Below are 12906 nucleotides of genomic sequence, written 5' to 3' on the forward strand. Positions count from 1 at the left end.
TTGGCGTAAATGCACTTTACAATATTAATCTGTTGTTTGTGGCTTTTCCATTTCTCTTCATGGCTGTTGTTGTAATGCACCAATTGATCGAATTTGATAAGTTGGAGTCAATTAAGAAATGTTAAGGCCCCTGTGCAAAGAAACACTGTGATCTAAATACTGTTTATTTTCTTCTCTTCAGGCTGCACGGAAACGCAAGATCTCTATATTGAAGGCCCAGGGAAAGAGCCCTGAAGCTATCAGAGAACTCAATGAGTACTTAGAGCAGTAAGTCCCTTCAGCTTCCTATCAAATTAACTAGCTATAGGGAATCAGCCAGGCTGTGATTAGCAAATTTCTCTTCGTAATTGAAACCCCCTAATTTAATTGAAATTTTTAAAAAATGTGCTAGCTGTAATTGCCAATACTGTTAATTCAAACTAATTCTTTATTTTGCTTGCAATGAAAAAACACAAAAGAGAATGGGGAAAAAAATCAAATCATTATCATTTTACACAAAACTCCAAAAATGGGCCGGACAAAAGTATTGGCACCCTCAGCCTAATACTTGGTAGCACAACCTTAGACAAAATAATTGCAAACAACCGCTTCCGGTATCCATCAATGAGTTTCTTACAATGTTCTGCTGGAATTTTAGACCAGTCTTCTTTGGCCAACTGCTCCAGGTCTCTGAGATTTGAAGAGTGGCATTTTCAGATCTCTCCATAGGTGTTCTATGAGATTCAGGTCTGGACTCATTGTTGGCCACTTTAGAAGTCTCTAGTGCTTTCTCTCAAACCATTTTCTAGTGCTTTTTTAAGTGTGTTTCGGGTCATTGTCCTGCTGGAAGACCCATGACCTCTGTGGGAGACACAGCTTTCTCACACTGGGCCCTACATTATGCCGCAAATTTTTTGGTAGTCTTCAGACTTCATAATGCCATGCACACGGTGGAGATAACTGCATCGGGAGGGAAGTTGGAGATAACTGCATCGGGAGGGAATAAGACTGTACTCTCCTCACACTAAGGCTCAGTTCTGGCTATATAGCTAGCTAAACTCCCAAATGAGGATACAGAAGACGTTGGTATAATTTGCTGACTTTATTCAACCATCACTTGAAGAGTGAAACTAAAAATAGAAATGAAACTAGTCAATTTCGTCCCCAATAACAAACAGGTTTGCATCAACGTAAATCAGCGATGATTAGCTGCTAATACAGCTAAACGGTTAGCATGCGTTCGCTAGCATTAGCACATCGTTCAAACTACTACACAACTGGATTTAAGTGTCCGATCGCGAGTGGAAGCACACAACGACAACACAAAAGACGATACATACAAGCGTTGCCTCTGTAGATATTTTACAAACATTAAAAAAGAACATAGGCTCGTAGCAGTGTTTCCCCTCTCTCACTAACTCGCTCACTCGCTTGGATGCGGCATTTCTTCTTCGCGTGTAAGTGCGCTCTTCTTCAATTAACGCGTTCTTCTTCGCGCGAGGAAGCGCAAGGGCGCCCCCACTTGAGCATGAAAGCGCCATAAAAACTAATGCATTTCAATATACTGGTAAGTAATACACTTTAACAGGGGTCTCCAAACTACGGCCCGCGGGCCGGATACGGCCCGCCCCCACATTTGGTCCAGCCCCTGAACAATACCAGAGAGCATTTTTAATTGTTTTTTTTTTTTTTTTTTTTTTTCTTCATAGTGTTAATTTTCTGGCCTTTTTCTGTGAAGAACTCAAAGAGGGTTATTTGGTTATTATCTATTTGATTAATAGTGTTATTGTTATTTCTTATTATTATTATATAATATTATTATTTTTATTTTATTTACTTTTGTTCTGTAAAGGATCCAGAAAGGGTTATTTGACTGCGGCTTTCTGAAAAGCAATCATTTTTTACATTTCGGCACTCCTGCAATCGTCACACTTTTTCTGTGTTCTGTTCAAACTGACCCCGGCCCCTCATCAGTTAAAAGTTATGTGGCCCTCACAGGAAAAAGTTTGGGGACCCCTACTTTAACACATATTGCCAACGGCAGAACAACGACCAATATGCCAATATTCATTCATTCATTTTCATATTCTTTATTTCTATTAGAAAAATGTTTCAGTAAAATGTTACACATTCTTGTGCATTTGCCACTTATTCCACAGTTAATATTGAGGCTTTGGGCCTCTTTTGACCTCGTTGTGAGTTTGTAAGGTTGTGACTTCTAATTAAACTCGATGCCAATCAAAACGTTTGTTCTTCTTTTTCCCCAAATTAGAATCGATAAGAGAATCGATAAAGAATTGAATCGTTAAGCAATATCAATAGTGGAATCGGAATCGTAAAAATCCTATCAATTCCCATCCCTAATGGGGACCGTGTTGTTTTCTTTGAAGGCCTTGTTTTTTTCCCTCCGTGAACTCTATGTTGATGCCTTTTCCCAAAAAGCTCTACTTTTGTCTCATCTGACCAGAGAACATTCTTCCAAAACGTTTTTGGCTTTCTCAGGTAAGTTTTGGCAAACTCCAGACTGGCTTTTTTATGTCTCTGGGTCAGACGTGGGGTCTTCCTAGGTATCGCACCATAGAGTCCGTTTTCATTCAGACGGCGACGGATAGTATGCAGGCATGAAAATCTCTCACCTTTCGGCGAAATTCGCCGTTTTGAAGTAAAAAAGGGCGACCTACGTGAATTGCGTAGATCCGAGGAGAAATTCTTTTTGGGAGGAGGGGGGGGGGGTCGGGAGGTTTTATTTAATAATTATTATTATCATCATGTGATTAACTTAGTACGTAAACTGAGCACTTAAGAACACAGTCATCAAATCCTTCTAGATGCTTCGCTGACGAGAACCAATCATCGGCCCAAGCTGCGTTCCATTATTCCAAACGCGCGCACTCCTTACGCGTGTACATGGAGTGCTCGGAGAGCCTTCGGTTGCATTGCAAAGCTGCGAAAACAAAAAGCAGGCCTTATCCACATCGGGGCAGACCAGAGCGCAGCATACACACTTGCCTGTATTTGCCAGCAGACTGAATTTGGTGAGTAATGGGTTCAATCGTTTTCACGTTTTGCGATATAAAAAAGTTACTGCCATTCGTTGCAGCTTGCATTGAACACTGCCAGAGCTAGCCAAATCTCCCATGAAAAAAAATAGCTCCCATTAAATTGGCGTCAAGCTTGTGTATTTAGAGGTAATATAAACGAAGAAACACACTGTTGAGTCAAATTAAGCGGCATTCTCTCGGATGGAGGGGGCGCCTCACATCGCTCCCGTCGTCCGCCGGAGACGCGTTATTTTCGGCTTGGATTTGAGCTGACGGCCGGTGTCAGCACAACAGCGGCCCGACGAGTGGTGGGAATGAGTCCTGCTTCTTAAAGCTTTTCAGAAATACAGGGATCCCTCGTTTTTCGCGGTTAATGGGGACCAGAACCCGCCGCAATAAGTGAAAACCGCGAAGTAGCCCCCCCCCCCCCCCCCCCATTTTTTTGTGCGTGTTCAATGCATTTATTCAGATTTTACATTGGAAAAAAGATACATATATATAAGACATGTTTTTTCACTTTTTTCACCTAAGTATCATTTATAAATGGTTTTCAAGAACTTCAAAATGTAAGAATTATGATAAGTTTTAAACATGTTACTGCCCCACCGAATTATTTTTAAACAAGAATAAAGTAGTTAGAAAATGCTTGGCTTTATTAAAAGCTTCATAGTGAGTCTACTCAAACCCTCTCAGGCTTTGGTAAACGGTGATTGGCACATGTGCAAAGTTTTTCTTTTTATATATATTTTTTTGTTTGAAGCAACTTATTTGATTGAATAATAAAGACACAAATGTCCTAGCCAAAATGTGGCCCAAATGCAAAACATTAAATGGAAAAATTTGTTTCAATCAAGAAAAATAGTTTTCAAATGCTTTTTTTGTCTCAAATTTATTATTGCAATCAAAAACATTTTTTTTTTTTATTGAAGCTACTTTTTGGGATTAAAAGTATATACTGTATTTTGATTGAAGCAACTTTGTTTTTGATAGAAGTAACTTTGTTTTTTGATTGAATAATAAAAACACAAATCTAACTCCATCGTTATTGAGTGAGAAAGAAATTAAGAAAGCTTTAAAACTAAAAGCCACCGGGGAGTCTGTTTTTTTAAAAAAAATATTTATATTTCATTACATAGACATGCGTCGTAGGGAAGGGAGATTGAGGGATAAAAAAAGGAGTTAGATGAGGCTGCGAAAGGCAGTGGATACCTCATCAACTGGGTGAATAGCAGACCTGGTAAGAACAAGTTTGCAAGGATAGTCGGGTATTAAATCCAATTATAAACACAATTACAATGTTATTTTTCTATAAGATTTTTATGTCATTGCTTTATTAATCATTAGGTGCTAGAGTTGTTAAGTATGGATAATAATGAAATAATAGTTTTAAGAAAACTGTGCTGTTGGTGGCTCAGTGACCATCTGATGTGGTTTGTTCTCAGATGAACAAGTTGAGGAAGGAAGTTTTGATGCAGAGGTTGAAGGAAGAAAAGAGGCAGACTGACTGAGTCACAGCCAGAAAGTGTTGATGACAGTTTTGATTTCTATTCACTGTTGCCCCCTCCCCATTAAAGTATGTCACAGTCGCAGCCAATTATTATCTAAAGCTGGTTAAAATTGAAGTTATGTTGTTTTAAGGTGTATTAAATACTTGTTCATGTGCCCCTTTTGATCTACGAGCACCCACCCCTCCACCGGTCTCTGCATGGCCCTGCTGAAACACAGTGTGGGTCGACAGAGCTCAATATTTTGTTGGGGTGTACAATACAGTGTGCTGGAATATATTTCCTCCACACCCTTCTCACCTTTCTAACCCCTGACCCATTTTCATGCCAGACTATGGTTGACACTGTTGTACCCTCGGACTGCAGGACAGTTTGAACTTGTTTGGATGTTAGTCGAGGTTCTTTATCCACCATCCTCACAATTCATTCATTCATTCATTCATTTTCCATGCCGCTTTTTCCTCACGAGGGTCGCGGAGGTGCTGGAGTCCATCCCAGCTAACAGTTCAGGGGACACCCTGAACTGGTTGCCAGCCAATTGCAGGGCACAAGGAGACATACAACCATTCACGCACACACTCATACCTACGGACAATTTAGAGTGTTCAATCAGCCTACCATGCATGTTTTTGGGATGTGGGAGGAAACCGGAGTTCCCGGAGGAAACCCACGCAGGAGCCCGGGATTGAACCCTTGATCTTAGAACTGTGAGGCAGACGTGCTAACCACTCAGCCACCGTGCCGCCCATCCTCACAATCTTTCGTTGAAATCTCTTGTCAATTTTTCTTTTCCGTCCACATCTAGGGAGGTTAGCCACAGTGCTATGGGCTTTACACTTATTGATGACACTGCGCGCGGTAAACACAGGAACATTCAGGTGTTTGGAGATGGACTTGTAGCCTTGAGATTGCCCATGCTTCCTCACAATTTACTTCTCAAGTCCTCAGATAGTTCTTTGGTCTTTTTCTCCATGCTAAATGTGGTATTCACAAGGACAGAGGTTGAGTCAACTTTAATATATTTTAACTGGCTGCAAGTGTAATTTAGTTATTGCCACCACCTGTTATGTACCACAGGTAAGTAACAGGTGCTGTTAATTACACAAATTAGAGCAGCGTCACTTGGTTTTTCAAAGGGTCCCAATACTTTTGTCCAGCCCATTTTAGGAGTTTTGTGTAATATGATAATGATTATTTTTCCATTCTCTTTTGTGTTTTTCCATTGCAAGGAAAATAAATGAACATATTACTACCAGCATTTGTAATTGCAATCATTTTCTGGAAGAAATGGAGCATTATCTGACAGAATTGCAGGGGTGCCAATCCTTTTGGCCAGCAGTGTAATTAAACACATTTAATACTGAAATTTTTACACATCAGTAGTAGGTCATCAGGTGTTTTGGCTGTTACCGCTAAACACCTTTATTTGAGGAAGGTGAATGGATGAAGCACTTAGTCGGTGTAAAGGCCTTTTGACACAAGAAAACCCAGTGGCAGGGCGCATCAGAAGTCCTTTTGACCTTTTGATTTGCAGATATTACAAAATCTGCCACGGTTGGATTTTGTCTCGTATTTGAATGTTTCAGTGGTCACTATTTTTGTGCAGGTTTGTTGGGGACCAGGAAGCGTGGCATGAGTTGTCAGAACTCTACATAAATGAACATGAGTAAGTACTTTTGCATTTTGCTGAAAAAAATAGATGTGCACAAATGCCATGGATTTCATGGGGAAGCATAAAAAAAACATAAAATTCTTTTAAACCGCAGCCTTACGTGTGGTGGCATTGCCACACCTTACTGTAGTACAATGAAGATAGTATAAGCCTTTAGACCAGATATTTTAATTGTATTTTATTTAAAATGTCCAAGTATTAAGTCTGTAACACTCCACAGAAAAGTACGTCCCGTGGTTTTAGAGTTATGGGTCCGTATAACAGGAAAACGCAACAACAGTCCCAAAACCGTAATTCTCCTTTTAATGTATTTTTATTAGAGAGAAATGATGGTGTTTTGTTTCTAGTCATTTGACAGCGTTTGGCTATTTCTATCAAAGTAACACAAGACAGGTGCACACATGATCTGGCTCAATGTTGTATTAGTTGCTCTGATATGAAGACAATGCAGAAGGATGTTCACTTTTGTCACCCCACCTCAGCATCCCCCATTTTGGCCAATAAAATATATCAGAATTAAGTTTCTTTAAATAAGCAGAATTTCACCTCGACTCTCTTGTCCCGCGTGGCCGAAAACCCAGCTACAAGAACGACACGTGTTGTCTTGAAATCTGAAGGTGTATTTTCATCCCAAAATGGCCAAACACTACTATAATTGGTCACGCCGAACAGCCAGGTGGGTTAATGCTTTTCACCTTGTCTCAGCGTGCCCCTTTAGGTCATTAAAACATGAAATTGAATTGTGAAGGCGTTCCCCAAATCACAATTTGGCAGCGTATGGAGCACAAGCACAATCACAGGATGTGTGATTATTATTTTTTTGAACACGTCAACTTTTGGTTTGATTCATAAAAGCAGCAAGTGTGCCGAGACATGGCTTTCTGTATCCCTTTTATTTACAGCAGTCTTCATCATTCACAGATGAACCCCATTAGCCTGGATTAAACAGTATAAAAGTAATTTGAAGCACCTTAAATTTATAATGCAACATTAAAATATAAAAGAAACCAAGATAACGTTTTTATAATGAATATGTTAAATTGCTTAAAGACTATATAATAAAAAAAATATTAAGGATACAAGGATAAATGACGAAAAACAAAGGGGAAACACAGAGGACAAAAATCTTATAAAATACTGATTGCAATACACCGATGCAAAACATGGTGAGTCAACCAAAGTCTTCCCAAACAGAGCTATTCCAGTCATCTGGTGAAAATGTTTCTAGTTTTAATATTTCAATATATATCGCAAACCCATCAAAAGTCGCAATGTTTTTTCCCAATATCGTTCAGCCCTAATTAAACAGTATTTTCATAATTTTATAGTTTTGGAAACCGCTATATTTTTTTCCATTGAAGATGTCCCTCACCATCTGAATACATATCCTAAATGAGTGAAAATGGAAAATAAACCTCAAGAATAATTGTACACTATGTAGTATCTCAAATACTGTAGCCACAGACTTGCTCAAAAACTAATATTGCATGAGCTTCTGAGCAGCCATGGAAATATGCGTAGTGATGTTAGGATGCGATTTCTTGGAAAGAAGTGAAGAGGTAAGAGTCTGGCTGTGTTACAAAGTTCTTGTTGGGGCTAATGGAACAGACCCTGTTGCAAGCCAGGCCCACTACATGCTCACATCTGAAAGTATTTATGAAGAGGAAGTGGTAATTGTAAGCAGCTCCCAACTTTCTGAGCCCTCTGATCTCCTTTTCTTGTGCAACCCCCTCCCTCTGTTTATTTCTTTCATTTTCTGTCCCCACCATCCTTTCCCTCCTATGCTGTTAATCTTTCAGCCAGTTGCTATTGCTGGCTTTTAATAACTGTTTGGGCAATTAAAGCTGGGCGGTATATTGTATAACTTTTTTTCACACTATAATGTAAAGCATGAGCATACATAATTATAGGTTCTCAATAATGTTTTGTCATTTATTACGATTTATTATTTTAATTTATTAGACTCATTGGTGTCGCTAAAATAAAAATTCAACTCCCACGCCAATGTATACTTTGTGCTGCTTACCACACATAGAACCATTCAACCAAGGAAAGATTGCGAGTGAAATAGTTGCAATTGCAGTTCCACATTAGTTTAGTCGTCAGAAATAATGCCTTATAAAAAGATTCTCGACTATGGATTTTTTTTTTTTTTTTGGGACACTTCTTTCATAGTGGGATTCAAACCTGTGTCATCCGACTCCAAACACCAAGTCCTTACACACTGAATTTTACATAACCATGTACGATACAACAACCATACCATACCACAAATCTGTAGTGGAGGAATGTGAAGTGTACAGTATTTTGTATTTTAATAAACAATATCTTTAGTTTTTCAATTTGCCTCAGTAGGATTGGAATAAACTAAATGAACTGAATGGACTCTTTGTGGGATTTTTCGCTATCACGCCAAAACAATAGTAATGCTGCATTTGTACCAGATTTAATGTATTGAATTTGTAAAATATAGTCCGCCTGCATTTCCACCACATATAATTCACTAAATATGTCATAGCTGATCACTAAAATATTTTGGGGTTCCACTATCTGAATCTTAAAATCACCAATGCCTACCCAATAGATAGGTAGACAGCTAACGAACTTTGAATTAAACTTTTAAGTCAGTCAATGATGCCATCTTGCCATTGCTTTTTCTCCCCCGGAAAAAGCAATTTTTGAATCCATCCATATGTCATCTGCAGTGAATCTGAATTCTAGGTGCTATGATGACTTCTGGTATCTACAGCGCACAGAACAACTTCATCTTATTTTCATGTTTTGAATTATCCCAACAGTGTACTATTTGTTGTAGTTGCTTTTATTTTGAGAGTGTACAGGACGATATTATTATTATTTAAATATGGAAATCCCTCATGGAAGTATTATATCCACTAGCGACCAAAACGGGACCGTTTGCAATCCTTGACGGCAGAAGTTGGGTAGTTTCCCAGAGAATGAAAGAGGCCATCCCTGTGCTTGTCAGTCTCAGAGTTAACAGAACCTACTTTCTGCTGCTTATCAGTGGAGAGTGAAGAGATCCCATGAGAGGGATAATCAAATAGCTATTATATGGCCCTAAAATAAGAAAAGCAAAATAATAGCTACCCATCGGGTAATGTTATCAGCTTGCCATTAGGGCACCCTAACAATTGCTTTTAGCACAATCCTGTTGGGGTACACACTTGTCACTCAAACATATCTAACCAATTCGGGAAGTGCAATATTTGTGTGAAAATGATTCAATCAAAAATATAGCATTAAAACTTTTTTCACTTCAATAAAAAAAATATTTCAAATGAAAACAAATATTTTCCATCCATCCATCCATTATCTTCCGCTTATTCCGGGGAATAAACGAAAACTCTTGAATCTCTTTTGTTTCTCTGGGGAGGTTAGTTTTAATTTTGCATTTGCGTCTATCAGAGAAAACATTTTGAATCAAAGAAAAAGTTTTCAAATGTAATTTTTTTTTTTATCTCAACTTTATTTTTGCTTTCAGTTTTTTGGAAGTTTTGTATTTTTTTTTATTGAATTGAGTTCTTTTTATTTTTATTGAATTGAGTTTTTCTTTATTTAAAACATATATTTTGATTAAAGCAATTTTTTAAATTGAATAATAAAGAGTTTTTTTGGGGGGGGTTCTACCCAAATTGACATCGATAGAAGTGCCCACCTCCCATGCTTGCTCTGGCAAGAGTGTGAGATTAAGAGGGAACCTCTGGGGATATAAAAGCGATAGACAGACAAAATATGTCCTTTTTTTGGGGGGGGATCGGCATATCACCGATCATCATGATTTGCTTCTGAAAACAATTCACATAAACAGTCCAAAACATTGTGGAAAGCCTTCCCAGAATAGTTGAAGTTGTTGTAGTAGCTAAATTGTATGATGTCTTCCCATCCTAATGCCTGTAGATTAGAAATGGGATGCCACTTAAGTTCATAAGTGAGTCAAGGCAAGTGAGCAAATACTTTTGCCACAATAGTATATAGCAAATGCTAGCACAATTGTTGAAAGAACGTACAGACTGTACTTCAATTTCTGACTATTTAAGAGGTTGCATCTCAAAACTTTGTCTAGACTGCTGCTCTGTGCACAGGACACAGGTTTTACGACATTGTGTGCCTTCGGTGGTTAGCTTAGGCAAGTCCTGTAAACACGGCATTAGGAATCACACCACTTTTTTAGACCGTAAAAGAACTTAAAGCATCTGGACAGTGCAGGAGCCTGTTGCCTGACTCTTTTATCTTGTTTCACAGCTATGGAAAAGCTGCATTTTGCCTTGAGGAGCTGATGATGACTAATCCCCACAATCACTTATATTGTGAGCAATATGCTGAGGTACGTAACAGTCTGGTTAAGAATAGAGCGAAATACTCATTAACCTTCTTTAAATATAGCTTCCCTCCCAACCAAGAAAAAAACACACTTAAAATATATTTACTGTGTGTCATACTGCCATTATTTGTACATACTACCACTATGCAAAGCTTATTGCATATAAGATATTGTTTCATTCTTCACAGGTCAAGTACACCCAGGGAGGCTTGGAAAACCTGGAGTTGTCTAGAAAGTATTTTGCCCAGGCTCTTAGGCTGAACAACAGAAACATGAGAGCGTTGTTTGGGCTGTATATGGTGAGTAGTGTCTCACATGTGTAGAAAAGGGATAGAAAACTAGATGGGACATTTTTTTGCCCGTTGGTTTGTAAGTGTTCAGGCGGGCCAATAGGTGTGTCAAGTACCGTGCAAGTCAATACATCAAGTGTATTCCTTTTTAGTGGGGAAGAAGGAGCTGTCAGACAGGCCATCTTATTGCTGACTCAGATGGTGAACTCAAGCATTGGAAAGTCATCCTCACTGGAGCTCTTTAAGTAATAATACCCCCTTGTCGGAAAGTTTTTTTTTTTATGATGATGACTTAAATAAATAATGTAGTCCTGGGCTGAAAGTGAGCGCAGGAATTTCTGGAAAAACGATTCTTCCAGGTGCCACATTGATAGTAGTGCTAGCGCACACATAATTTCATTCGTTTAAACTGGACGTTGTTTGCTATAGCAAATGCATCATCTGAAAGTGAGACCTGACATAAGAACACAAACGAGAAGGGTGCTTGGAATTAAAGGTGCATAGGGGAAGCAGTTCTAACACAGAAAGCCCTTCTGTTTTCCATGTGGAGCACTGGCATTCTTCATATAATCCAAACAATTTAAAACGGCATACTTCAGAAACTCCTCAGAAGGCTGAGCAACAAATATGAGGAACAGAGTTGGGCTAAATGGAGACATTCGCTTCCTTTAACATTTATATTTGCCTTGAGACAAACCAGACCTTTTTATGATTTCCTGACAAGTCATCCGGCAACAGTTGAGTCTTAACTGAGTACTTCAGGTGATATTTCAGGTGAGATTTGTACTTCATCATCTGCAGTCCTGTTTGAGTGTGTTTCATCACCTAGTTCTGCTGGTCCGGATCTTGACAGGTGCAAGAAAGTTTTGGAAGTGCATGGAACCTTTACCAGGTTGCACCAACTTTGACAATTTCGCAGACACACTGGTAGCTTTGACCGCAGTTGGTCTGCGGCTAAGTTATTTACAACACGTGTGGGGATTCCCCACCATAATAGTGCTCTTTGTCATGCAGGGATAGCCTGTCTGGGTTGACATAATCTAAATTGTGGTTTCAGTTAAGTTGAAAAAAAAAAAAAAACATGGGGAAACAATGCCATGTAGATTGGTATGTGGTCACCATTTTAGAATTCGGTTTGGGTCAGTTTTAAACTGCAGACTGGGGAAGCCGTCTTGTTGTGATGTGTAGAAATGATGGCAGGAACATGGGATAGACATTGCTTTTGTGGGTTGGAGGGGAGCCATTAGGTCGTGCAGAGATCATGATTCACATGTTGCCTAGTACAAAGAATTTTGTGGCAAGAGATTTTGCACATAGTTATTTCATTTCCATGAAGATTTGTGCTGGAGAATTCGGTCCTTATGAACTGATGTTGTGCATATGAAACATTTAAACTTGCGTTGACAATTATGCCCATCTCAACAAAGGGTCCCCGTATTTATATTTATGGTTTTAGTTTTTACTCCCTCATTCTGCTACTCTGATAAATGGGGTAAATGGAACAAATTGAAAAACATTCTGTCACACTTCTGTTTATTGACCATGTTAAGATACAACACCGCATCCCTTGTCTCCTTTCCCCACTCTTTTAGTCTGCAAGTCACATAGCTGCCAGCCCAAAGGTTAGTGCCAAGGTCAAAAAGGACAACATGAAGTATGCTGCCTGGGCTGCCAATCAAATAAATAGAGCTTATAAGGTCAGTGACATCAACATCATATGCAGTATTTGCACTATTATTGATACATATCCTTTTGAGATGTTTTCAGTTCTGATGTCTTGTCCTGGAAATGTTTTTTTGTTACAGGATTCCTACTAACTGCACATTTTAAGTTGTTTGTTGTTGGCTCTTTGCTTTCAAGGGATATGTGTACTGAATGCATCAGCCTTTACAAATCCATGTTATCAGTAGATGCAGCTCTTTTGTATTTAGCAAAGTGTGGGCATTTAACTACATCCTCTGATGTCAGTTTTGACTTCAATGTTATTTTCAATTGAGCAGTTCGAGCAAGTCGAGAGAAATATCCTTCTAAGTAAGTGATTGCAGATGAACACATTTTATTCGGTTTGCCAAGTATG

General features: G+C 38.8%; 1 protein-coding gene across 1 annotated transcript in view; it reads left to right on the forward strand.

Annotated features, from left to right (window-relative positions):
- The window catches only part of emc2 (ER membrane protein complex subunit 2), a 36480-nt gene that overhangs the window by 16995 nt on the left and 6579 nt on the right, over nt 1-12906 (forward strand). The window contains exons 6-10 of the mRNA XM_057835003.1: nt 182-267; nt 6132-6191; nt 10461-10542; nt 10728-10838; nt 12422-12526. Of these exons, the coding sequence (XP_057690986.1) occupies nt 182-267; nt 6132-6191; nt 10461-10542; nt 10728-10838; nt 12422-12526 (444 nt within the window). The remainder of the gene's footprint in view (nt 1-181; nt 268-6131; nt 6192-10460; nt 10543-10727; nt 10839-12421; nt 12527-12906) is intronic.

The sequence above is a fragment of the Corythoichthys intestinalis genome, chromosome 4 (assembly GCF_030265065.1).
Source record: "Corythoichthys intestinalis isolate RoL2023-P3 chromosome 4, ASM3026506v1, whole genome shotgun sequence".
Classification (NCBI taxonomy): Eukaryota; Metazoa; Chordata; class Actinopteri; order Syngnathiformes; family Syngnathidae; genus Corythoichthys; species Corythoichthys intestinalis.